Here is a 24,905-nt window from a genome sequence, read left to right on the forward strand (position 1 = left end):
TAAAAAAAAAAAAAAAAAAAATAACGATCGGTTTATAATATAAAACGTTAAAAAAATTTTTATCGATTTAATTCGTTCGTTTAAAACTTAATATAAAGTTTTAAATAATCGATATTGGATTTATTTCGGCTAACCCCTTTTTTTTTAAAATAAAAAAAAAATAAAAATTTGGAAAATTGACGAATTTTTTTTTTTTTCCCAAATTATCGCCATTATTTATATAATAAATTATAGTACGAATAAAATAAAAATATCGCGGGTAATTACCGGTTTTTAAACAAAAATTTCCAAATATTAAATAAATTTTTACCTGTTTAATTTTTATTTTATATTGGTTAATCGAAATTAAATTTTTTATTTTTATTAATCGTGCCCAATTTACACCGTTAAACCCAATCGAATAATTAAATCCTCGATTATCCGTTCGACTACGAAAAATACCAAAAATACTACCCCCGGATATAATTTTATTCCAAAATCCAACTGTAAAACGAGGTCGAACGAAAAAAATTGCGAAAAAAACGACGGAAAGCAAACCACTAATTCGAAAAAATGGCCGTATTAATAACCGAATAGTAAAAAAGGGATAACGGACGAAAAATTGTACAAAACGATTTAAATTTGGAAGTAAATATAAATTATAATGGTTATATTAAATGGTTATATATTAATATGCTATTTTGATTATTATATTAAAAAATATTCGCCGTTTATAATCGAATACGGATTTATTAATACCCAAAATCGCTTTCCAACGTATAATAAAAGATTTAATAAATACGGTTACGTTTTACGTTCGTTTATATATCCAAATTAAAATTTTAATAGCTTTATAAAAAACCGGGGAAATGTTTTTAATACAATTATTTACGGTTTCGAATTTGGCTATTATTTACGCCAAACGGGTTACGGTATTTACCAAAAATATATCCTTTATCCGATCTATTTTACAAATAATAGGGTATAAAATAAAATTTTAATAAATAATATTTACCTATTTTTATATTTATTTACCTATTTACTTTTTTATTTATTTAAATTATATTCGTTTTATTTATTTTATTTATTTAAATTAATTAAAATATATTAATTTATTTAACGCAAAATTATAAATAAAAAAAACTTTTAATTTTAATTTTTTTTACTAATTTTAAAAAGGGTTGGAAAATAAAAACCCTTTTTACCGTTAAAATTGTATTATATTAATTTTAATAATTATTATAATTTAATTTTTTATATTTTAATTTTAAAATATAAAAAAATCCCGTAATTATCTATTATAACCGTATTTGGGTATAATTTTACATTATAGGCAAAAAATTTCCTTTAAATTTTTTAAATATTTTATTATAAACAGATTTTATAACCAATATTTATAACCCTTTTATTTTTTTATTTATTACCTCGCTAAAATCGGGCATTTTAACCCAATCGGCGGTAATAAATAAAAATATAACCCATTTTTAGGCATTTTTCTAAATAATTATTCGGTAAATTGTTCCAATTAATTTGCTAAATATATTTATATATATTTTATAAAGCGTTTGTTTGGCCTAAATACGGCGTATAAGGGCTTTGTAATTAAATACCCTATATAATTTTTACGCGCGGAATTTGGCGGTATTTATAATATAAATATGGTTTATAATTAAAAATTTGGGTACGTTATAGCAAATAAAAACGCGTAATAGGGTTTTTTTAATAAGGGTAAAAAATTAAATAAACGTAAAATAAACCGTTTTATATTATAATTATTAAATTTGGTATTATAATTTTTAATTTGGGGAATATTTATTTTATTTTATTTTCGAATATTTGGTATATTTGGTTTATATTATGGTTGTAAACCGCAATATTTTTTGCCCAATAATGCATTTTAATAACCAAATATACAATTAGGAAATACTAGTACCGATATATAATATAATAAACGAAATTACGTATTATTTAATATTATTAATTAAAAAAAATAAGAACCATTTTATATAATTATTAATTATTTACCAATTTAGCCATTTTTTTTTGGAAAAACGTTAATATATTACCAAAATAGGTAATCCTATGGCGAATCTAGCGCATTATTTTACCAATTTTTATAATATTAGTAGATAAAACGCCTTTAAAAAAGCTGTAAAAAATTTGGCGGATGAATTTATTTGCCTTATTTTGGTAATTAATTTATTATAATAATAAAACAGCGATTATTTTTTCCTATTTAAATATTGTTTTTTCAATTTTTTTAATGGGAATTTAAAAAAAAGTTTCGAAAACGTCTTTTAAATTGTTAAAATTATCCACGTTTTTCCAATATTCGTTATTAATTAGGGCGGGGGTGCGTACCTTTAGGCCAAATTTGGACTGTAAATTTTTCCAATATTAATTTTAACATTTTTTAAATAATTATAAAAAATGGTTATTATAATTTTATTATTTTAAATAATTATATAAAATGGTTATTTATTCTTTGGTAATAAGTTTTGTTTTAAATTTATTTTCCATTTATTTTTATTTAAATTTAATCGACGTTATATATTTATAACCAACGCGTAATTTCGATTTTTGCCGCGATAATATTATATTATATCGCTTGCGCGCGCGGTTTACGAATAATTTAGTTTTATCGTTATTATTTGTTTATTTTTTAAATCTTTTATTACGGTTTCGTAAATTTTGGGCCTTGCGACCGATTTTATTATTTATTTTACGTTTGGGTATTATTTTTGGTTAATTTTTAATTATAATTAAAATTATTGTGGAAAATATAGGTTTTTACCCATATTTACTAACGATATTTATTTTTGCAAATGGTGGTTTTTCCAATATAAAACAAAACCGCGATCGAATTATAAGGTTGTAAAATTTGTAAAAATTTGAAATTTTTATTATTGCAATTAAATTCCAAAATTCGGAAATTTTTTTACAGGTGGTGCTTTTTTAATTAAATTGGCCCCACACCCACCCCGTATTTTATCCAATTAAAAAGGCGTTACTGCCTAAAAAATTTTTTACGTTAATTTTAATCGGATTTAACCTCGTCCCCCTACAATTTTTTTTTTTTTTTGGTAATTACGTAATAATTTTCGGTTTTCCACCCGATTATTTATCTAGCCCCAATTATTACCGATTTAAATCGTTTATTTGGTAACCATTTTTTATAATTATTTTATTATTTAATTTTAGCTAATTATAATATTTTCCCCCTTATAATTTACCTTTATTAAAACGCTTCGCAAAATTTTTAAAATAAAAACAGTACGTAAATCCTATACGGGCAAAATACCCAAAACACCTTTTAAAACCGCGGATGAAAAAATATTACCAAAAAACGCAAAAATATACGTTTTAAACCCGGTAATATATTTTCATTTTCCTATTATATATTTAATTTATTTATTTAATTATATTTTAATTATTATTTTGCGGAAAATTCGAAAAATACAGCGAATTTTCGATTTAATTATCCCTAAAACACCTTTTTAACGTTTGGTCCGAAAAATTGCCTACAAATATTTACCTAATTGCAGGTTTTTTACGTTTATTATCGCGGTTTTGTAAAAAGCCATTAAAATATTTTTTACCAGTTTTTTTATTGGTAAATTTTTTTATTTTTTTACGTTATAACCATTTATTATAACCATTTTAATATAAAATAGCTTCCAATTTTTACGTTATATACGTTCGCCGTATTATTATCCAAATTAAAAATATAAACCTCGTTAAATTTATTTTTAATATTATAAATGGTTGAACGTACCCGTACGTTAATATATAATTTAAATTTATATTTTACAATATTATACCCGTTATAAATAGCCCTAAATTTAAAAAAAAATATAAATAAACCGTCCGTCCTAATATAAATTAACTTTTTGGTTAAAAATTATTATAATTTTTTACTGCGTAACGCCCGCGAATAGGCGGAAAAATAAATGGTAAAATTTTTATTATTGGATAACGTATTACCCCGGAAAAAATTCCCAAATTTAACCCTAAATTTTCGGTTAAAAACCTATTTCCGGTCCAAAAAAAATACGAATTAAATATTTTATCGTCTAAATTATTTAATTTTACCCCTTATATCGTTAAGGATTTTTTTAACAATAACCAAAAATCTTTTGGCGATAACGCCGAATCCGACCAAAATAAAAAAAAAATTAATTTATTATTACATTTAAAAAAAATAATAATACGTTTTATTTTAATTTAATAATTTAACATAATATAAAATGGCTATAAAAAATGGTTACAGTTTTTTAAAATTTACGTTATTTTATTTAATTAAATATATAAATATTTTATTTTTTCCAATAATTTTTTCGTAAATTTTAAATTTGTATAAAGCCCGCGGGTTACCCAATTCGGGCCAAGCCCGCGAGCCCGCGGGCCCCCATTAACCCGCCAAGAAAACCCATGGGCCCTCACGGGCCCCCATTTCAGTCCCATGGGTCAATGGGCCGGGCCGGGCCCCCAAGCTTTTCGGGCTTTGGCAGGCCTTACGCGTAGGCGTAGTCCGGAGATGGGGTATTGACGGCGGAGGAGTCTGGGGTCGCGTGGATGGTCGCGTTAGCGAGATGGGTGTTTAGGGGAGCCATTTGGCAGCTGGGTTTGGATCTATGTGTCGGTATGGTGAGGGTGCGAGACTGATAAACTTGTTTGGACTCAGAATAAGATACTTGGGGCCATTTTTACATTGAAAGATACGGAACTCGTGATAGTTATGTGCAAAGTAGAAAGTAGAGAAATACCATCGATATCATGTTGTGGTATCCAGAGGACCAGAGCCTCCACTTCCCTCAGCCAGCCAGGCACCAGTATTCTTGCAACTTGTTTGTTTACAACTCGGCCTTTCTGCTTTGGGGGGTCAAGATGCGATCGGTCCATCATCCCCACAGATTCTCAGGTACGCATGAACAGAACTACATTCGCAAACGATTGTTTGCTGGCATTGAACTAGTGGCAGCAGACGCGCGTCAATCGCCGAGCTTTTAGTGTACTACTTGACCGCCCCGCGATCCTTCCAGCGATTGTCCAATGAAAAATCTCGCAAATCTCACATTCAGACGTCGAGGGTGGACGTTTCTTATCAAGTCAAGTATCGCTATAAAATGCTGCTGCCTGTTGCTGCATCCAAAACGCGAAACAACCCACTATGAGCACAAGTGGATACTCTGGCGTTCGCTTTGGTTTAGCGTCCCGTCTGGCTGTCAGTCTAGGTGAGACTGGAAGCGTTCGATTAAGAAAATTTCCCGAAGCTCCCCCTTAGCGCCCTATTTAATGCACCTAAGCGGCCAAGCCTAGCTTTAAAGCACCCGGAACGCCTCAATTGTGACGGCTCCGAGACAACTTAGAAGTTTTTGTACTTTTGTTCCACCCTTGTCCTGCAAATGATTGGTCCGTTTGAGACAAAAAAAGAATAACGTTAAATTTTCATAGCTATGAGGCTACTCCTAGATATGTACCGATATGTGCCCTATCCCGTCGCTCCAAACTCCTGCGATATGTGTAACTATATTAGTAAACAAGGTTTCCACGAATCGGCGCCAAACCCTAAAAAAAAAAAAAAAAACATGTTATACGTGAAACTGGTCGCTGCCAATCGCTGAACTTGCTCCAAGCTCGTTATATCGTGACCAAAAGAAAAGAAAAGAAAAGTAGGGACGAGAAAGTTAGCCGCATTGCATCCCGTCAAAGCAACGCGAAAAGACTTAATGCTAGGTTCGTGGGATAGCCAAGCCGGAGAATGTTGTTCTTGGAACGATTGGATGACTGGCGCTTCTCGAGTCCGACCAGTTCAGCAGAGCCCTCCCAACCCAGTAGATGACACGCATCCCAGCCCAGACGCCAGACAGTCCTCTCATCCAGGCTCAGTACCGGCTGTGGCTTCTCCTCCGCTTCTCGTAGTACACCCTCGTCGGCTCGGCCGGCTCCCCAGTGGTATGACTAGTGACGACCCTGACATCCGGTCCGTGGCTCCTGCTCCTGGAGTGGTGGCGATGGTGGTGGTGATGGCTGCGGCTTCGGTGCCTCCTCGGTGAAACCTCCTGGTGGTAGTAGCTGGGCTTCTCGTCGGGCACCATCTGCTGCCCACATGACCATCGGATCAGCCAGAGGATGAGCAGGAAGCCGATGATGGACCCGATCACGATGCCGGCGATCTCGCCGCCCGAAAGCTGCTGGTTCGGGTTCCCGCCCTGCGAGCTGATGACAGTGACGGTCGCAGGGGCCTGCCGGCGGAAGACGGGGGACGGGACGTCGTCGACCAAGGTGCGGGTCGCGAGGACCAGGGGGTCGAGTAAGTGGGCAAGTGGTTGTGAGGGTGCCATTTTTTTTTATGCTGTTAATGCTGCTGTGCGTCCTTTTGACTTTGATAGTTTATAATGCTGTCTTTTTTTTCTCGCCTCCTTGTCCCTGTTTGCAGTGCTTGGTATCTGGTGATTGGCGTGATAGAGGTGGGCGGTGGGTTTTCTATCATGTATATTCTGGGTCGGTCGGAGATTTATACTCGCTTTCAGCTAACTGAATTGGGTGGTGGGAGTTTGGGGATGGTGCCAAATATGGAGCACTCAACGCGCAGAGAAAACGATTGTGCGAAAAGAGAACGCCCAAGAAATTAGGACCTCGCGAGGGACAAGTCAAGTGCTCGCTCGCACTCTTTTTGTAGTTCCAATGTCTTTCACTGGAACGGCCCATTGAGCGAACCATAGAGAACAAAAAAGCCGATCAACTTTTCTTGTATGACTCTGGAATGACGTTTTCGACCATTAACTTTGGCTCGGTCCATGACTCGAAAATGATGAATGTTGCGCCCTTGGAGGGATCCACAACAATGCGACTCCAGCCTCTCACAATGCGACAATTGAGGTGAGGAGGGGGGGTAGCTTTGGGAATGTTTTGCAGGGGGGTGGTTGGGTGGCTAGGTGAGTGTAAATCAAGGATCGGCAGGTTTTTCTGGCTAAGGTGAGTGAGTTTTGGTTTGGTTTGGTTTGGTTTTTTTTTTTTTTTTTTTTTTTTTTTTTTTTGCTTTGCAGTTCTTGGATTTAGGGGCCTGTTTTAACACTTCGCACCGACTTTTTTCTTGTCCCCGCAAAAAACCGAGACAACATGCCTTGGGCTCAAAGGGAAATTTCGGCACAATCCCGGATCTCCCTTTTTAGGGGTCCGCCTCCGGCACCTGTGCACAGCGTTTTCCCCGTACGCACACCGAAAAAGCAAATACGAACCGGCGCAAGCCGCTAAAGCAAACCCGGCTTGGTTTGAGGTGTATTTGGTCGGGGTTAGGGTTACAAGAGGGGGTTTGACGAGTTTGGCGGCGCTGCCCATATCTCTTTCTGTCTCTACTTGTCCAGCACTTGTCACAAGTTGACAAAATAGTACAAGCGCATATAAATATGGAGCTTTTTATATTAAGTGCCTGATTCCACCTCTTGTAGCGAGTGCTATTCGGAACGTTGAGCTGCATTAGACTTTCGACAATGTGTTAAATACATTGAACCAAGGAGCTGTCCACGATATTAATGCAGACAAATGAATAGTAAATTAAATCAAGGGTAACAAGACCTAAATTGAGTCATATTTGCCCGATTGGTAGATACTGTGCATCTATCTTGCCATGTAATTCTTTGTGTAACGGCCTCCACGACAAACAATACCTTGTCAACTACAAAGAAGTCTCCGACGCACAAAGTCTTCGATATGGTCTTTCACAGCCAGACACGAAGATGCAAGCCGTAAGGATGGGTAGATATTATTGAAAAAAAGTGGACAATATCATGTGCGAAAGAAACTAGGATGGCATTTGAGGCATCGATCGGGTCCGCATCGCTCTTCATCCACGTCACTGATCAACGAACCGACCGAATCCAAACTTGAGTTTGCACATTATAAACTACCGAACAAGGTCCAAGTTATTTTCTGCATAATCTAGAATTATCCGCACGTTTTTTTGCACTTATTTTTATCAGCTGAAAATGACGGACATTACTTACTCTTTCTAGACTTTTAAATCGAGACCGGAATGAGCTGGGCGACCCTCGGATCAAGTCCCCCTCCTCTGCTTGCTCAGTCAAGTGGGGCAAAGTTTCTGCAGCAGTCCTTTTTTTTCCCTTCCCGCCATTTCCTTGACTACATCAATCAGAGTTTTGAATTTTGCCAAATCCCAAACAACATTTAGCAAAAACCTCATCACGTCTGCGAAGAAATCGGCTCTTGATGCGGTCGAGGGCAAAAGGTGACTTGTACTCGTCATTTTAATGCAAATCTTGACCGAAAAACGCCTCGTGTCCTGTTGCGTTTGAATCTTGAAGAAACGGTCGGTGGCTGATTGGCTCTCTGTCACGTTCTACGGTCTACCCATCAGCCACCAGCGCACAAAACTGTGAGGACAAAATCACTTTCCAGTGAGGATAAACTGGACTCTTTTGGAGCAGGGTGTCGAGCCGGTCATCATCACCAGCCAAACCCTTGACTTTTGCTCTCAATCTCGCCGGTGTTTGAATTCCAAACATCGTGACAAAAGATTTGTCAGATCTGAGGCAAAGCTCACTCTCCGACCGCCATATCCACATCAGATTGGCCGAGGCTGTTTTCCTCAACAGTCAGCCACCCCACGTGGCGAATAGGAACTCATTTACATCAGAAAGATATCGCCATCGTTTTTTTTTTTTTTTTCTTCATCCTGAATCTTCATTCAATCACAAGATTTCCATAGGTCAGAGCCCGTCATGCCACCCCACGAGTACGAGTTGCGTAGCCGCACGACACCAGAGAATCTGCTGAACGAAGCAACATGCAAAGACCACAAACCTGCAGAAGCTCCTCAGATGGTCGCAGGACCAAGCACCGCCAAGCTACCAAGCCCATCCGTAAGCCAATCTGAGTCTCATTTAGCCCTCAAAAGAATTCCCTCATAGAACAGCTGACCGATTTTCTCTTTTTCAAATTTTTTTTTATCGTGGCCCGTTAGCCTGAGAATGACTGCAACTATGAGCCCAAACGGGTGCCCCATCTGACTGACAAGAGAGCGGCCTACTTATGTGAGAGCGCATTCAAGCTCCTTCGTCCTAAGCTGGTGCCTCATGATCGCCCAGGCAGCCACGAAGAGGTGCTCATTCCCGTGCGAGAAGGGGAAGGTGCACCCATTGTACCCATGCAGAGGAAGCTGATACGGATGGGCCAGCAGAAGGCTGGGTTGCTGTCGGACGATGAAGAGCCTGAGGTTTTGGACGAGATTGTCGTGGGCGGTACCAAGGTCAACCAGAAGAATGACAGCAATTTCAACCAGGGAAACGGTAGCAAGACCGGTAAGGAGGATGGCATTAACAGCGAGCAGGCGGCGGTTCAGGGTGTGGAACCTGTTACAGACACATATATGTCAGAGGTGGGTAAGACTATGGTTGCAGGTACCATTGCCGATGAGAACCACAGCGTCAACGATGGCGACAATGACTCGCACACAGAGGTAGATTCGCAGACATCGGCTGCGGAGGTACGGTCGCCATTTGAAGATACAACAATGGCAGATAGACCTAGTGCAGTGTTAAAATCACGTGTGGCGAACAAACATGTGGCAGAGGACGATGAAGCTACTGTCGCAGCTAGCATGGCGGACCAGAGCGGCAGCAGCGACGACGAGCTGACGGAGGTTGAACCTGACGCACCTGTCACGAAGGCGCGTATTGCATACACCAAGTCACATGTCGAAGATGTAGCCATGGTGGACGCCCAGGAGATGGAGATCGTCGTTGAGAGTACATTGCTCGATCAGGACACCAAAGGCAACTTGCGAGCGGTCGCCGAGGATGAGGAGCACAATGCGGATACCTTTACCGCAAATGAATCCGTTGCAGAGGCACCTATCAGAGAGGCAACGGTTGCACAAGCACCCATCGCGGAGAAGAATCTCGAAGATACAACTGCTGCGAACAGACCTATGACGAAGTCATATAAAATCATTGGCGACAGCGCAGCCGAGCCGGATACTGCACGCAATTTGTATATGATGACTGTACTGGGAGAATCTACCCCAAATGCATCTCTTGCAGAGACCCCTGTCGCAACGACACTTAGGGAGACCCCACCTGTTACCGAGGCTCTTATGGCAGATGGAAACATGGATACTGCTGCCAGCCAAGCAGCCGCAATCGTCATTACGCCTCATTCTACAGTTCCTGCTTTCCCAGCGGTTGTGAATCCGGCCCCTGGACTAAGCAACCCTGCGGCCATGACTCTCCACAACTCCCAACCACCATTGCCACAGTCCAGGCAGCCTCGATCAACTCGGCCTATCCGGTCTCCTCGACCTACTCGGTCCTTTCGATATTCTCTACCTTCTCAACCGTCTCGCCCTCCTCGACCAATCCCGCCTCTCTTCCACGAGACTGCTCCTCGTCTTCCTTTACCTCCCCCACCCCAAGCACCTTCAGCAACAACTGCTACTACTGAAACCTCATCAACTCTGCCCCGAGAGTATGATGACATCACCGGCTGCGAGCACGGTGACACTCCCGAGACTTATTACCTTCCATTCCCCGGAGACCCTGATCGCACGAGGGTTCATCTTTTGAGACGGGCCGAGAACATCAAGAGGGCGAACCGTGAGGCACGGCCGGCTTGGAGGGATTGAGGACTTTTTGGGTTGTCTGGTTTTTTGTTTTCATTTGTTTTGCATGATGATACCTAGAACAGGACTTATGTCCTATCCTTCAGAGATGACCTGCGACATGTTTTTGCTATCAGGGCATTTTTAAATAGATACCCCTTGACTGTATGTCTATATTTTGTACTCACTGTCATTTACAGTGAGCCTTTTGCAGCTGTTGACTGCATCCACCAATATGCAAATTTAAAAAAATATGACAAGAATATTTCGCGAGACCTGACTTCTGGTGTGTGTTCATAGTTGTGCAAGAACAAGTCGCGGCGACCAATTTGATCAGGCGAGTGATCATACCTACCACCATGTCGCATTAAGAATTGGGCGCACTGGCACCTGCATCAGCATCTGGCTGAAGTCAGGCCGGGGGTCTCTTCGGTGCAACTCAGCTTCACTTTGGCCTAGCTGGGCATCTTCGATATGTTAAAATATCGCACTCGTTCTTGAATACATATACATACTTTCGTCTTTTTTTTTTGCTAGTAACTGCTCCTCTTGGCTGATTAACCGAGGATGTCCTGGAACAGGACTGATAGCCACAGCGGCTTGGGTTGCTTTGGATGCCGCAGCAGCTACTGTGCTGAAGGGCATGTATAGAAGACGTGGTCAAGGCATAACCATCAATGCCATCAGGATTTTCCACGGGTGATTCACTTCAAGACAGAACTGTCTACATCACATTTTACTTTAATCTCGAACAGAGGCATTGGAAACTTTGTTGGGCATACACCCTGTGCATTACAGGACTCCCAATCTGTGCTAAATTTCTTTCCAGTCACAAATCGTCAATCCTAATGTGTCACCATACGCCGTGCAAAAGACACAGCCAGTCATTTATGTTTCCGGCACCGAATCAATTGGGCGGGCTGTCAAGCTGCCCCGCCTCAATCTCATCTGCTTTCTTCCATTCGAAGCCTCATCCCTCTTCCGTCTTCACTTGCTTATCCTATCATTTTTTGCACTGCAAAATCTCACAGCAGTATATAGAAACAAGCAAGAACTCATCGGCAATGTCTGGGATGGAGCCGATCGCAGCCCTGGGTCTCTCCTGTAATATTCTGCAGGTCGTCGGAGTCGGGCGCGAGACGGTTCGACTGGCCAAGAAGGTGTACCAAGACGGCGAACTCGACCCCGCACTGAAGGAGAGTGCCGAGCTGCTGCGCGACATCTCTGAGGCGATCCGCACGACAACCACATCGGTCGCTTCAAACAGTCAAAGCGCTCAAGCGCCTACCGCTCGCGACAAGAAGCTTCTGGGCCTGGTCGACAAATGTCAGGGCGCTGCGCGAGACCTGGACGAGGAGGTCAAGTTCCTCCATGGCGTACCAGGGGGCAAGGCCAAGCTTGTGGCGGCGTTGAAGGTTGCGGCCAAAACGACTTGGAGGAAGAGGCGACTGGACAATCTGGATCGCAAGCTTAAGGAGGCAGAGGCTCATCTACAGGCGGGTCTACTGGCTAGGATCTTGTACGTAGGTTGTGCTCTTTTTCTCTTCTTTTTTCTTCTGCTTTGGTCAAATACAGCCATTCTTGTCCTGCCAAGCGCTAACAAATCACCAGCGAGAGAACTGAAAAAACCGGAATCGATCTCTCAGCCCTTGACGCAGACCTGCGGTCATTTGTCCAGGAGTATCGTAAGGGTCATACTGACACTGCCAAACTGGTGTCAACCGAGAGCATACAAACGAGGAAGCATGTGTCGGTCGAGGTCAAGCAAAGCGAGGTTGAAATCAGATCACACATCACCCAGCATGCCATTCAGTCAGAAAAATTACTCCGCACGCAAATCGGGGCTGTATTGGTGGGGGCCTCCCAAGGAATAACGACATCCAGCTACAGGCCCGAAGGGAAAAGCTCCTGGGTAGCTTGAAGTTCGACCGCATCAACGAACGACGTAACCTGGTTGAGACCTCTCATAGCGGAACCTGCAGCTGGGTGCTGGAGGATGGGAGCGATGAATCTGAGTCTAGAGTGAAGTCAAGCACATCTGAGGACGATTTCGACAGTGAAAGGGAAGATGATTCAGACAATGAGAATGAATTGGACCACAATTCTCGTTCAACATTCTCTGACACCGACTCATCGTACGAGGGTAACTTATCCACAGGCCCAGACTTCGAGTGGGACAGTTTTTCGGACTGGTTGAGATCAAACGAAAAAGTATACTGGATCAGTGGGAAGCCCGGGTCTGGCAAGTCAACCCTGATGAAGTATATCCTCCGAGATACCAGGACCAGTCACTTCTTGCACCTCTGGAGCCCAAACCCGGTCCTTATGTCACATTTTTTCTGGAGGCCTGGGAGTGAAATGCAACAGAGCATTAGAGGGCTTTTATGCTCCCTTCTTTACCAGTTGCTTAGCCATGATACTCCATGTCTCGACCACCTTTTGGATACCAGCAGCTATGTGGCTTTCAAAGATTCCGACACTGACTGGTCAGCTGAGGAATTAGAGGCAACTTTGCACAACGTGATCAACATTTTCCCCCAGCCCATTGCTTTATTTCTAGACGGACTTGACGAAGTTCTCCCCAGTGATGGTCCCATACGGTTGTTAAACATGATTGACCAGCTGAAAGATTTAAATGCGAGGGATGGGATCAAATTGTGTCTTGGGTCACGCCGTGAACCTAAATTACAAATGCGATTGGGCATTTACCCGCAACTTCGACTCGAAAATCTCAACTTTGCGGACCTTCAAAAATACGCTATGGAAAACATTGAAGTCCCCTTGAATTACCACATTGGCCTCCCTGAAGGGCTTCAGCTACGGCACAATGGCATGGTAATTACCCGAGATGATATGCCCAACAAAACCGACATCAAGAAATGGCTCGTTTATGAACTGACAGAGAAAGCCGAGGGTGTTTTTCTGTGGCTTTGCCTAACCACCAAAACTGTCAATATAGCCATTGTTTCGGGTGAAACGATTGAGGACCTCGTGCATCGAATCGACCGCCTCCCCAAGGACCTTTCACAACTGTACACAGAAATGTGGGCCAGAAATAACGCCGATGATACGGATCACCTGAAGAGCCGCGCGGCCGTTTACTTTCGTCTTGCGCTCACCGTCGCCACTTTCGGCAGTAGACTCAATACCATTTTTTGGCTGACCCCGTTCACCTTGGCGATAGCAACACAGCCGGAACTGGCGAGCTTGTGTTTTGATACAAGTAAATCCAAGGAGGGCCTGGCCGGACGCTTATTAGAGGCTTCTATGGCAATGAAGCGAGACGTTGAGGCCAGATGCTTCGGACTCCTCGAGTGCCGCCAGTTCGGCGAACCACCTTTGGGGTCGATGTTTCCATGGCATGGGGATGAGTTCGTAAAGCTCGCCCCGTATGTCTCACCTGAAACCGGGAAATTTCAGTTTGTTCATCGTACCGCACGAGACTTTCTGATTGACACTGGGACAGGACGTGCTCTCCTGGGGTTTACGAACGAGGACGTGCACACTAAGCCAGACTTAGAAATCCTGACGGGTTACCTGGCTTCTTGCACGCTTTTCAGAATATCTTCGTCTTTACCATTTGAGGTCGCCGCATTTCAGTGTAATGGCATGTCTCATATTTTTCGTGCACTGTTGTGCATTTGGAAGGACGTTTTGGAAGAAGGAAAGACACGGCTAAAAAGTGATTTCAAGAGCCTTTTACAACTCTGCGAGAAACTTTCTGGCTATGGTTATCTTTATGATCATACAAGATATGTACGGCCATCTGAGGACTCTAATACCGCCCTCCTTCATGCTTCTGTTGGGCGCCAGCACGAGTTCCTCAGATACAGCGTGTTTGTCATAGCAAAACTTAGGTGGGCTTGGGAAATGCCATATGAGTTACTATTCGACATGGCCAAAACCCGGGACCTCGACGACGATACAAAATCGGATTTTCTGTATTACGCTTTGGATCATTTCCCTCTAAGATACGACCGATTCGGACCCGTCGAATGCCTTGTGGAGTGGGGTTACTCTCCGACAGCCAGAAAGAAATACCGGCAACCCTGGACCTATCCGGGAGAAGAAGTGCTTGAAACACCGCTCAAGTTCTTTCTGGAGTCTAAATGCTGGACCTTGACAGAGCTTCAGTATTGTAATCCCATCGAATTGCAGACCTCCGTGGATATATTGAAACTTTTCCTCACCTTGGGAGCCGACCTTGATGAGGAAATACATGTTCTATTTGAGTTCTCGGAAGGAATGATGAGGACCGAAGCATGGCGCAATTCGAAATCTAACTGCATTGGTATGGTTATAGGTTACGAAGCATCGGCCATCGTTGGTACTTTGATCCAGCAATGGGGATTTGAAAGCCACGAACACTGGGCCGCACTTGCCGAGGGACACGATCTTTTCAAAGGAATGGTCGGACAAGGACGCCTAATCGCCATAATGCATTTTCCCCACCACATGAGCCTGCATAATTTCTCTAAGCTCAATCCATATCCTCTAGAACCAGAGGAAGATCCAGATGAAGATATGCTACAGCTAATGCGACTTGCGGAGCTGGGCCTTGTCGAGGCAAATGGTTCACCAGTTCTTATTTCTCCAGAGATGCAAGCGTGTTTGGATCGAGGGTTTAAGCGCATGAGCTCTACCGATGTTCCGCTGGCCGAAAGGCAGAGATTGTTTAGGAGGAGAATGAACATTTTTCCAGAGGAAAGCTGATTCGAGAGGGCACCCCTCTGAATTCCAGGAAGGACCGGATTCGGAAGTGTAGGAACTTTGTACTCGGATTGCTAGGATGTATTAACACGGTAATTGGAAACCTTTCTAGCTTGCTTGTGTTAAAAGCAGACTGAAGGTGCAATTATGCAATTGCCCATTCTGACATGGTATTGTTGTGACTGTCCCAAATCCAGGCCTTTTGTGCATAATGTCGGCCAGCAAACGAAAGATGTGGCAGATTCTGCATCTTGTTGTGCAATCTTCAGAGATGGTTGTAAATGCTCTTTGTCCGGTTTTCTTGACGACTGACTGTCAACCATTTCTAATAGCCTAGCTCATATGATACAGCATTTGGAACGTGCATTATAAATATGGCGTCAGCTGCGACGTAGTATTTCAAGCTTACACTGTATCATAAGTCTAGGTATGAAGCCTACAGCGACTATGTCCATGGTCCCCCCGAGTCCTCAGCACCATCCTCGCCGTGACCATGGTCGCCTTGCGAGGCATTTGGCGGCTCCCTATCTTCCTCAGTTCTTGGTCTGATCCTCAAATGTGTCGGGACGCTCTTTGTAAACTACTACATGTTGCCAAAGGCTGGCGCTGATGGGAACTTAAGTTTTCTCGTTTTCACAATCTCCGCGGGTCGACCGAAGATGAGCATATGACGGGTGTTTGTTGGTCAACTGCAACGTGAGCAGCCCTAGGCTCGGCCACGACTTCATTTCCATCCCCCCTCCCCCACGTGAACTTCCTCCTCCAGTCCTTGGAAGCCACGTCGGGAGCATCCTCGGGTTCGGACGTGGGGTTGACCATGTCGTCCTTGGAGACTGAGTCACTTTCATCGGCCTCCTTCCGGCGGCGTGGCCGGCACCACCAACCCAACCTGGCGCCGACGACCGCCAGCGTGATGACGGCAAGGACTGAGATGCCAATGACGATGCCGACGATTGCGCCAGTCGAGAGTTTGCTCCACCCGCCACCGCCGCCACCGCGTCCTCCTCCCCAAACCCAGCCGGAACCGTATCAGGCGCGGTTGAGGAGGTGGGGGGTTGAATGGATCGGGGAGGAGCATTTGTGTCGGTGGCGTTGATGGGTTCTGGTCTTGGAATTTGGACTTTGAACACTGGGGAAAATTTCAATCACAAATAATGAAAATTAAAATCAATGCAAGACGATGCCAGAGCAACAATCATGTCCGTTATGTGATCTCACTTTGATATTCCTGCTCTCACTTTGACCTTCCTGCTCTCAATCACCCCTGCCGTTGCCCATCATGGAAGCCATGACATCATTTGAGCCGGGATCGTCGTTGGATAAGATAGGTAGTGGCGCACAAAGCTATAGTGGTCAGCTTCAGCACCACCCTAACCCGAGGTCTATAGACCGATGGCGACACTGACGAAAATCCCCGCCCAATTCGAGGAAGACACCAAATCTTACCTGTCAGACACACGTCGCAGATGTTCAGGTCGTGGCAACAAATGAGCATTAAGTAATTCGGCAGTGCAGATGATTTAAATTACAGTAAGCAGAAATTACATGAGTTGTGACTGACACACTTGCCTTGCTCCCCTTATCAATGACGCCAAGTTTGCTGCCATCACGGAATTGCGCGATACATACACAATTCCCAAGGCGCCTGCAAGCAAACCCTTGGCCAACTTTGGGACAATCTTCATCTGTAGTTAAGTCTAGATCTCGTCTAGTCTAGTTTTGAGTTACTGATCGCAGTCACGGGCCGGGGAGCGGGGTTTGGACGTGGTGGGGGTTTGGCGACATGAACCTTGACAGGCGCAATCCCCATGCACCTCACCTTGTAGCTTGTAGCTTTGGTATCTGTGGTAAGGTAATTAGGATATCCCGAGGTATCACCAAGATCAAAATTTGGAAAATGGCCATGTTTGAGCCACTTGGTTCCTCCCTCCCGCTGCCATGAGTGACGAGGCATTAGAGTGATGTTAGTATCAAGTGCCGTTGCGCGAGGTTCTAGACTCTTATTTCCAGTTCTCGATAGTTTCGGGATAATTTCTGAAAAAGGTTATTAGCGACGTGTCAGTCCGACTACCCGCGACAGAATCCAGGTCCAATGTGGCAGGCAGCAGCATATCAAATTAACCCCACGCCGTGCAATCCACCACGCCCACCTCTGCCCTGGTTCTCATGTTCAGCCAAATGCCGCCGGGCGGGGCCAACCGTCACCCATCTCTTGAGCCGATGCCATACTCCCGATCGTCCCGAATTCTTGGCGCGCTCTATAAGTACAAATTCTAGGCGCTCCCGATATCGAAATCCGCTGGGATTTGCGCACTAACTGGGGACGTTTTGGGTCTCACTCACATGCGTTTGTTTGTTTAACGACCGAGAATATAAAAAAATAAAATAAAATAAAATAAAAATCACATTTTGAGTCTCGACAGGCGCAAAAAGACGATTTAATTCTTTCTCAACCTAAGCGTAATACATTCTTTTTGAGAAACACAAAAATCAAAGAAACCGCGACAATGGAGGATTTCACCCAGAAAACCATCAAAACCAAGCGCGGGTTCGACTACGCCTACTACACGACCCCCAACATCAACCCATCGTCCCCGACCCTCCTATTCATCCACGGATTCCCAGACCACGCATTCATGTGGGACGAGGTGGTGGCGCACGTCCTCTCCAACCCGTCGACGGCGTCCTACAACGTCGTCGTCCCCGACAAGCTCGGCTACGGCGGCAGCTCCAAGCCGACCGACCCATCCGCCTACTCCTTCCCGGCCATGGCCGACGAGCTGGCCGAGGTCCTCGACGCCGAGCACGTGACGCAGCAGGTCGTCGTCGTCGGCCACGACTGGGGCTCGTTCCTGGCGCAGAGCTTCTACTGGTACCACCGCGCCCGCGCCGTCGGCCTCGTCCTGGTGTCCGTCGCCTACATGCCGCCCGACCCGACCGGGGAGCGCGACATGGCCGCCTCCGCCGCCCTGTTCCAAAAGACCTTTGGCTACTCCCAGTTTGCGTACTGGGAGCTGCTGACGGCCCCCGACGCCCCCGCGCTCATGGGCGCCAATCTCGACCGCGTCTACCACGCCATCCACGGCGACGCGCCCGACTGGATGCGCGAGATCTTTTGCGAGCCCGGGGCGTTTCGCGCCTTCGTCGAGGGCACGCACCGGGACAGTGGCAAAGTGCCGCTCAAGCCGTTTGCGCAGACGGAGAAGCGCAGGCGTCAGTTCGTCGACCGCTTCCAGAGGGATGGGTTCGACGCGCCGGTGCAGTACTACGTCGCGGGCAAGATGGGCATGTTGGCCAAGGGTGGGAGGCAGGTCGGGCAGGAGGTGCTGCGTGCCGACTTGCCCGTCTTGTTTGTTGGGTCCACGGGCGATGCCGTCTGCCGACACGAGCTGATTGAGGGTTCCGTCAAGGCGGGGTTGCTGCCGGATCTGGAGAAGCACGTCGTGCAGGACTGTGGGCACTGGATTCCCATGGAGAGGCCCGAGGAGCTTGGTGGTTATATAGCATCATGGTTAGAAAAGAAGTTTCCTGTGGCGGGCAAGGCTTGAGTTTGCCAGGTAGGTGTCTTTACATAGGAAAATTTTTATAGAATCCAGAAATGCTAAAGGGAGCGCCTAGAGGTGTTGGGATTGCTTTTGATCAGGATGTAATACCGTTAGCATCGCAACAAAACGAATAAAATGCGTTCGTCTTCTTTTTAATTCCTTCTATAATTGCTCTTCTCACCCGCACAGGGTATTTCCAATTCCAATCTTCCAACTTCGGGACAAATAAACCCGTCCACCCCCCCCCCCCCCCCCCCCCCCCCCCACATACACCACCCTAAGCCACAACCTCCCGTCCTCCATTCTGCTTGGCACTCCTCGCCAGCTCAAAAACATCCTCCCAAATCCCAGGCCGAGTCTTCAACCCTTCCCCGACCTCCTCCGCGTCGACGGCAAACCTCAACAGCCCATCTTCGTTCGCCCACTCGCCCATCGCCATCAAGCCAACCGGGACCTTACCCTCGACCTCCTCCCCGTCCGCAACGGGCCTACCCGCACCGACCGATCCCTCGGGCACCACAAATCCAGCCGGCACGCTCACGGCCGGCAGGCCGCAGAAGTTGGCCATCCAGACGTACTCCATGCTGGCGAGGGTCGTGTCCCCATCGTTCAGTCCGTACTTGAGCTCCGCGGCGGGATCCCTGACGGGCCAGCCGGCGCAGGCCGTCGTGGGGGTCAGGATCAGCGCGTCGGGGCCCAGCGTGTCCCGCCACAGGCGCGCGAGGAGCGCCACCAGCATGCGGCGGAGCTTGTGCGCGAGGAGGACGTCGACGGCGGTCGTGGTGCGGCCGAGCGCGAGCAGGATGCGGTTGCCGGGCGTCAGGCCCTTTGTGTCGGGGAGGAGCGTCGAGGCGTCCGTCAGCACGACGATGGCGTGCGCGATCTGCCCCTCTCTCAGCATCGGGAGGTCGACGGGGACGACGCGGTAGCCGCGCTGGTCGACGAGGCGCTGGATCAGCGAGCGGCAGAGCGTCTGGACGGAGGGGTCGGCACGGGAGAACCACTGGCTCGGGACGGCGAGGGTTTTGGCCGACGGGGAGGCTGGGGAGGGTGAGCGTAGGAGGGCCGGGGCGGGAGGGAGTGGCGGGAAGAGCGAGGTGGGGTGTGGTTGACCGACGACCGAGTAGGCGGTCGCTAGGGTCCGGACGTCGGCGGCCAGCGGGCCCAGCACCGAGCACGTGTTGCAGTGGTTCTGGGTCGGGAGGCATGACAGGCGGCCGTGGGTGGGCTTGAGACCGACGATACCGCAGAGCGCCGACGGGATGCGGATGCTACCGCCGCCGTCACTGCCCATGGCGAAGGGCACCAGCCCCGCCGCCACAGCATAACCACACCCTGAAGAGCTGCCGCCCGTGTAGTACCCCTGATTGTGTGGGTTCAAAGGCGTGCCGAAAACGGGGTTGTTGCCTGTGGTGTCAAGGCCGAATTCATGCATGGACAGCTTGCCCAGCACCACGCAGCCCGCCTCCTCCAGCTTGCGCACACACCAGTTGGTGTTGAGCCCCGTCTCCGGGTCCACGTCCTTGCTGGTGTAGTCATTGCGGGAGCCATGAGAGGTTATATAGCCATCCATCTCGTACTCATCCTTGATAGCCGTGGGGACGCCGTCCAGAGGGCCGAGCGATTGCTTGTTTTGGTATCGGCGTGTGGACTCCTCGGCGGCTCGCAGGACAAAATCCACCCTGACATTAAACCATGCGACCGAGTGCCGGCCTGGAGGTGACGTGTCGCGCCGGATTAGGGGTAAAATGGCATTTGCGACGTCGGTTGGTGTCAGTTCGCCCGAGAGGAACAGGGCGCGATAGTCTGCGGCGGAGTAATAGCGGGCAGCCTTTTCTTTTGGTGAAGTTGGTGGTTCCTGTGGTGCAAATTCGACTGGTACGTCATTGCCGTTGGTCATTTCATTCCCCGCCGCATCCGGCAGTGGTATTACTGTGGGCTCAAACAGCGGCTCGTAATCCTCAAAGATGCGGCGCAAATTGCGAAGGGAGCCAAAACCGGCGTTGTGCCATGCCATCTCTCGCAAGAAGCGCAGGTTTTCCATTCTGCAGTTTGTCAGCAGGATAGTTCATGACTATAAGATCTGACATCCGCATCATGGTCGAGACTGAAGAAACATACAAAAATGCGCAGACCGCAAGGATCCATCCTTTGAGGACGGGATTGTTCCCTTTGCGCACCGGGGCCGTTTTTGGAATCGCCTCCCATCGTGTCCTTGGGTATTGAAGCTCTGTCAGCTATGCATTCGTGAAAAAAATGTCGGTCTGCGCCTTGGTTTTTTTTGGTGCATCAATATTCCTGCCTCTCTCACCTGTCAATTGCGTCGGGTTCGTTAAGATACCGGCGACGCCGGACATGCTTCGTGGCCTCCATCGTAAAAAAAAAATAAAAAAATGCAATATCCTAGTTTGGAACAAGAAAAAAGAAAAATGGGGGGAAACAAAAGCCAAAGATCGGATTATTTGCCTTGACCAGACGGGCGAAGAAAATATAGTGTATCACCGCAATGCAAGGCGTAACAGAAGCAAAACGCCTAGGGCTTTTATCGAACCCAGATCGTCACAGAAAAAGAATGTGAGGATAGTGAGCGGTTTTTTTTTTTTTTGTTAGTTCTTTCCAGAGAGCAAGAAGGCATGCAGAAACAAAGAAGAAAATACATGTCCACTGAGATGCTTTTGTTTCAGAAGCTTTGGCTCCACGTTGACGTGACGCGCCACCTGGCCTGGGCTATTTATTTCCCATTGATTGAATCAAGTCCAGTGGAAAGATCGCCTGACGCTGACACGCCCGCAGTCCAGGCAAGGGCCGTGTGTTGGTTTCAATGCTGACATAATGGGTAGCTTTTCCCGTCTTTTTTCCTTTTTTTTTTTTTTTTTCCTTCCAAGCTAACCCCCAGGCAGGTTTTTCTGCACATTTCAAATGGAGTCTCGCTGCGAAAATACGAGATATGGATTTGGCATCAATAGCATACAATTTATCAAATAACCGGTTTGGTGACGCAAGTTGAGCAAGATCAAGTCATGTTCTTTGGATACTCACTGCGTACCGCGTATCACCCTACAATGACCCTGCGCAGAACACCGGAAGCACCGGAGCAAAACACGACAGAGTAGTATCCCCTGAAACTCGTGTAAAGAATTGTACGAGCCAATCTATAGTTACAATCTGCACGCAGAAAATATCACAAATTGTAACTGTGAACCCAATTATAGCGCTAATCTAGTCAAATCCCACACAGATCTACTCTATCAGCCACAGAAGCCCCTAACGCTTGCTACAATTGCATGGTACTGTAATGATTCACGGTGCCCAAAATACTCCCCATATTCACGTGCACTGTAGCCATTCCTCCCGCCCACTCTGCCGCCAATCAGAGGGGGTTATCGGCGGAATCTTATATCAGCGTCCACCGCAACTGGCTCAATCGGCGTCCGAGGAGCCTTTTCCAAAGGATCCAACCTCTCGATAGCGTCGCCCATCTCGTCCGGCACTGACGTTTTAAACACAGCCTGGACGTTGTCGTAGGGTGAAAAGCCTGTAAAATGCCAGTTTAGGAAGGGGTTCTTGCCGCGTCGGCGGCGACCCAACACTCCTCCGCTCCAAGACCGCCGGCGCTCGTACAAACTTATGAGCAGCAGTGCAGGTGCATTGAGGGCACGCACGAGAGAAACGTTGACGGTGTGAAACACGGCCGGGGATACAAGCAGCTTCAGCGGCAGGAGTACCACGAGGGCGATGATGTTGGTAGGCGGTGGGTAGGCGAAGATGGCGTCGCTTTTGACGCCCTCAAATGTCAATACGGTGCGACGGAAGGCAACCTCGCCTGTCGCGTCGGCGATGATGCGTGAAAAGGTGTTCGTAAGGACCGCGATGGTGAGGGTCAGGAACAGCGTGTTGCCCAAGAAGGCAAAGGCGACCATGAGCGCGGGACCAAAGACCGAATGGAAATTTCCTGCCTCGTCGAAGCCGGTTCCATCCAGACCGAACCAAATCCACAGCATCCACTTGGCTATGATAGACCAACGAGGCGTGATAATCGTAGTGTTGGAGTTGTCATCGCTATCGATCAGCCACTGCAGCGCCAGGAGGAAGCCGACGAAACACCACGTGGCCAGGAAGGTGAGCATCATAAAGTCGCTCATGGCAGCGCGCACGCTGATGAAGACGATGTTGTTTGGCAATAGTGTAAAAGCCAATCTGGTAAGGAGCACGGGCGCGGCGATGCAGAGGATATGCAGGCCCTGACCAAGAGGAAAGCGGCCCGCATATATGTCAAATATACGGGCGATTACATACGCGCCGTAGATAAAGATAAATGTCAGATCGAGGAAAGACCAGAGAGATTGTGAGTGAACCTCCCAGCCGTGTTCAGCAATAGCCGCCAACTCGGACAACACCCAGCCGGCCGTGTAGATGCTGAACATGAGCTCAAAAAGCTCAGTACCCTCGTCGTTTCGGTACATCATGGTGAGTACGTATAGACCCAGAAGTATCAGAAACTGGCACATCTCGACGGCGTTGCGCCACCGCGGGACAATCAGGCGGTAGTGGTTTAATATTGGAGCTTTGCGTGGGTCGTACAGTGAGATTGGATGGTGACGGTAATGATCTGGTAGGATGTCCATGACTGAAAGAGGCGTATAGATGACCTGACCCTCGTAGACGGCATTAACAACACGTTGGCAGGCAGGTGAGCTGATGAAAGTTTTGCTTTCCGAGATGATGGCCAGCTCCAAGGCGGTTAGCTTCCGTTCATGACCCTCACGCTCCTGCAGTCGCCACTGTCGAGCAGCCGTGTCCAGCTGGACAGAGTCTGGAGCACCCTGAAAGGGATCGAAGCCCTCGACGAGTACATGAGAGAGGAGTAGTAGGCCATCCTCGCTGGTGTGCTCCTCATGGAGACGGCGGAGGATGAGGGTGGCAGCAAGCTCGCAAAGAGTGGCACGAGCTATGGTGACAGTCTGGTGAACTGTGCTCGACTGTTCACGAAGGAACTGGACACGGTTGGCGAGCAGGCAGTAGACTGTTCATTTGTTAGTGGACAAAGAAAGCAAGCCTTGTAGGACGCAGGGTCATCACGTGGCGATATCAAACATACCTACGGAGATGTCGCTTGGAGTATAAAGACGATCGACAAGGGGGCGGACTATCTCCTTGTTTACCCTGTGGTCTTTGAGTTGTTCAAGCGAATATGGTTCATCTGTGACGAAATTAGCAACAAGATCTACAGGAAGCCTGTAGGTGTCTAAAACCAAACGGTGCTAAGGTGTGTAGATGTTTCTACAGTCACATACCGACAGCGGCAGCTACTAATCTCCTCACTCTAGCCGATGCCAGCAAATGAATCAGTCAGCCCTGGCATGTTCTAGAATAGATTCAAAGGGAGAAGGGCCGTCGGAAAAAAAAAACCGGGTCCAGAGGTCTAGACAAGCAATCACATACCGGTGAATGGTCATGTACACGGGCAAGGATGAAGGTGGCACAGCTGGAATCGGGTGCCGATTTCTCCGATCAATGCAAGCCTCCGTCTCGGACATGTCATCGTCGTCGTGCGCATGTACTTCCGGCGCCAGAAGCCCTTTGCTACTGGACTCGATCATTTTCGAGGCAAAAGAGACGGGAGCGATAGAGAATGTGATTGTGGCTGAGGTAGGGCTGTAAATTCCCGTAGCGCAACTATTGCGGGTTCGATGATTTGAGTGGTAGGTGTTTTGGTTGTGTCGGCGTCGACGAATGATTGTCATTATGGGGGAAGGAAAGGGGGGATAAAAAGGCAAAACCCAGCACCGTATCTGTATCTGCTTTAGCGACGGACAGAGCACGGGGTGGCGGACACGACACGATTGCCGCAATCAAGAGCGGGAAGCATGATGGCTGAGGAGCCTGGGCCTAGCTACGTGGTAGTGCCAGGGAAGGAGTGCCTGGTCTGAAGGCCCCAGGAATTGCTTGCTACGACAAGCACCTTTAACAAGATTACTGGACTGTGACCGTTTCATCTCTGCCTCAGTGTACAAAAGCGAAATGATTGGTTGAATTTGGGTTCTGGTGGGGCT

At 46.7% G+C, this 24,905-nt stretch overlaps 6 protein-coding genes across 6 annotated transcripts; 2 read left to right on the forward strand and 4 right to left on the reverse strand.

Moving 5' to 3' along the window:
• Positions 1–5,864: 5,864 nt before the first annotated feature.
• PgNI_09141 (uncharacterized protein) lies at positions 5,865–6,323 on the reverse strand (the record flags this gene model as incomplete). The annotated part of the gene is made up of 1 exon (XM_031129130.1): positions 5,865–6,323. The coding sequence occupies one exon, from the start codon at positions 6,321–6,323 to the stop codon at positions 5,865–5,867; it is 459 nt and encodes a 152-aa protein (XP_030977437.1).
• A 2,397-nt stretch (positions 6,324–8,720) lies between these two features.
• On the forward strand, positions 8,721–10,621 carry PgNI_09142 (uncharacterized protein; the record flags this gene model as incomplete). The annotated part of the gene is made up of 2 exons (XM_031129131.1): positions 8,721–8,861; positions 8,963–10,621. The coding sequence occupies 2 exons, from the start codon at positions 8,721–8,723 to the stop codon at positions 10,619–10,621; spliced, it is 1,800 nt and encodes a 599-aa protein (XP_030977440.1).
• A 5,319-nt stretch (positions 10,622–15,940) lies between these two features.
• On the reverse strand, positions 15,941–16,597 carry PgNI_09144 (uncharacterized protein; the record flags this gene model as incomplete). Its single annotated transcript, XM_031129132.1, has 2 exons — positions 15,941–16,311; positions 16,570–16,597. 2 exons carry the CDS (start codon positions 16,595–16,597, stop codon positions 15,941–15,943), a joined length of 399 nt encoding a protein of 132 aa, XP_030977901.1.
• Positions 16,598–17,814: 1,217 nt separating this feature from the next.
• On the forward strand, positions 17,815–18,855 carry PgNI_09145 (uncharacterized protein; the record flags this gene model as incomplete). The annotated part of the gene is made up of 1 exon (XM_031129133.1): positions 17,815–18,855. One exon carries the CDS (start codon positions 17,815–17,817, stop codon positions 18,853–18,855), a length of 1,041 nt encoding a protein of 346 aa, XP_030977911.1.
• A 269-nt stretch (positions 18,856–19,124) lies between these two features.
• PgNI_09146 (uncharacterized protein) lies at positions 19,125–21,474 on the reverse strand. Its single transcript, XM_031129134.1, has 3 exons — positions 21,164–21,474; positions 20,974–21,066; positions 19,125–20,897 (listed from the first exon to the last, which is right to left on the reverse strand). Exons 1-3 carry the CDS (start codon positions 21,223–21,225, stop codon positions 19,130–19,132), a joined length of 1,923 nt encoding a protein of 640 aa, XP_030977436.1. The 5' UTR covers positions 21,226–21,474; the 3' UTR covers positions 19,125–19,129.
• A 459-nt stretch (positions 21,475–21,933) lies between these two features.
• On the reverse strand, positions 21,934–24,754 carry PgNI_09147 (uncharacterized protein). Its single transcript, XM_031129135.1, has 4 exons — positions 24,295–24,754; positions 24,147–24,175; positions 23,951–24,052; positions 21,934–23,875 (listed from the first exon to the last, which is right to left on the reverse strand). The coding sequence occupies exons 1-4, from the start codon at positions 24,594–24,596 to the stop codon at positions 22,233–22,235; spliced, it is 2,076 nt and encodes a 691-aa protein (XP_030977562.1). The 5' UTR covers positions 24,597–24,754; the 3' UTR covers positions 21,934–22,232.
• Between the last annotated feature and the right edge of the window lie 151 nt (positions 24,755–24,905).

Source organism: Pyricularia grisea (assembly GCF_004355905.1).
Source record: "Pyricularia grisea strain NI907 chromosome Unknown Pyricularia_grisea_NI907_Scaffold_7, whole genome shotgun sequence".
Taxonomy (NCBI): Eukaryota; Fungi; Ascomycota; class Sordariomycetes; order Magnaporthales; family Pyriculariaceae; genus Pyricularia; species Pyricularia grisea.

Bases quoted from the DNA above. Each gene is read 5' to 3' on its own strand.
- PgNI_09146 (XM_031129134.1), bottom strand. From the start codon at position 21,225: ATGGAGGCCACGAAGCATGTCCGGCGTCGCCGGTATCTTAACGAACCC. The intron at 21,067-21,163 runs GTGAGAGAGGCA...TCAATACCCAAG, and splicing joins GAACCCGACGCAATTGACAG to GACACGATGGGAGGCGATTC. The intron at 20,898-20,973 runs GTATGTTTCTTC...GACAAACTGCAG, and splicing joins CTTGCGGTCTGCGCATTTTT to AATGGAAAACCTGCGCTTCT.
- PgNI_09147 (XM_031129135.1), bottom strand. From the start codon at position 24,596: ATGACAATCATTCGTCGACGCCGACACAACCAAAACACCTACCACTCA. The intron at 24,176-24,294 runs GTATGTGATTGC...GGCATCGGCTAG, and splicing joins GTGTACATGACCATTCACCG to AGTGAGGAGATTAGTAGCTG. The intron at 23,876-23,950 runs GTATGTTTGATA...ACAAATGAACAG, and splicing joins TCCAAGCGACATCTCCGTAG to TCTACTGCCTGCTCGCCAAC.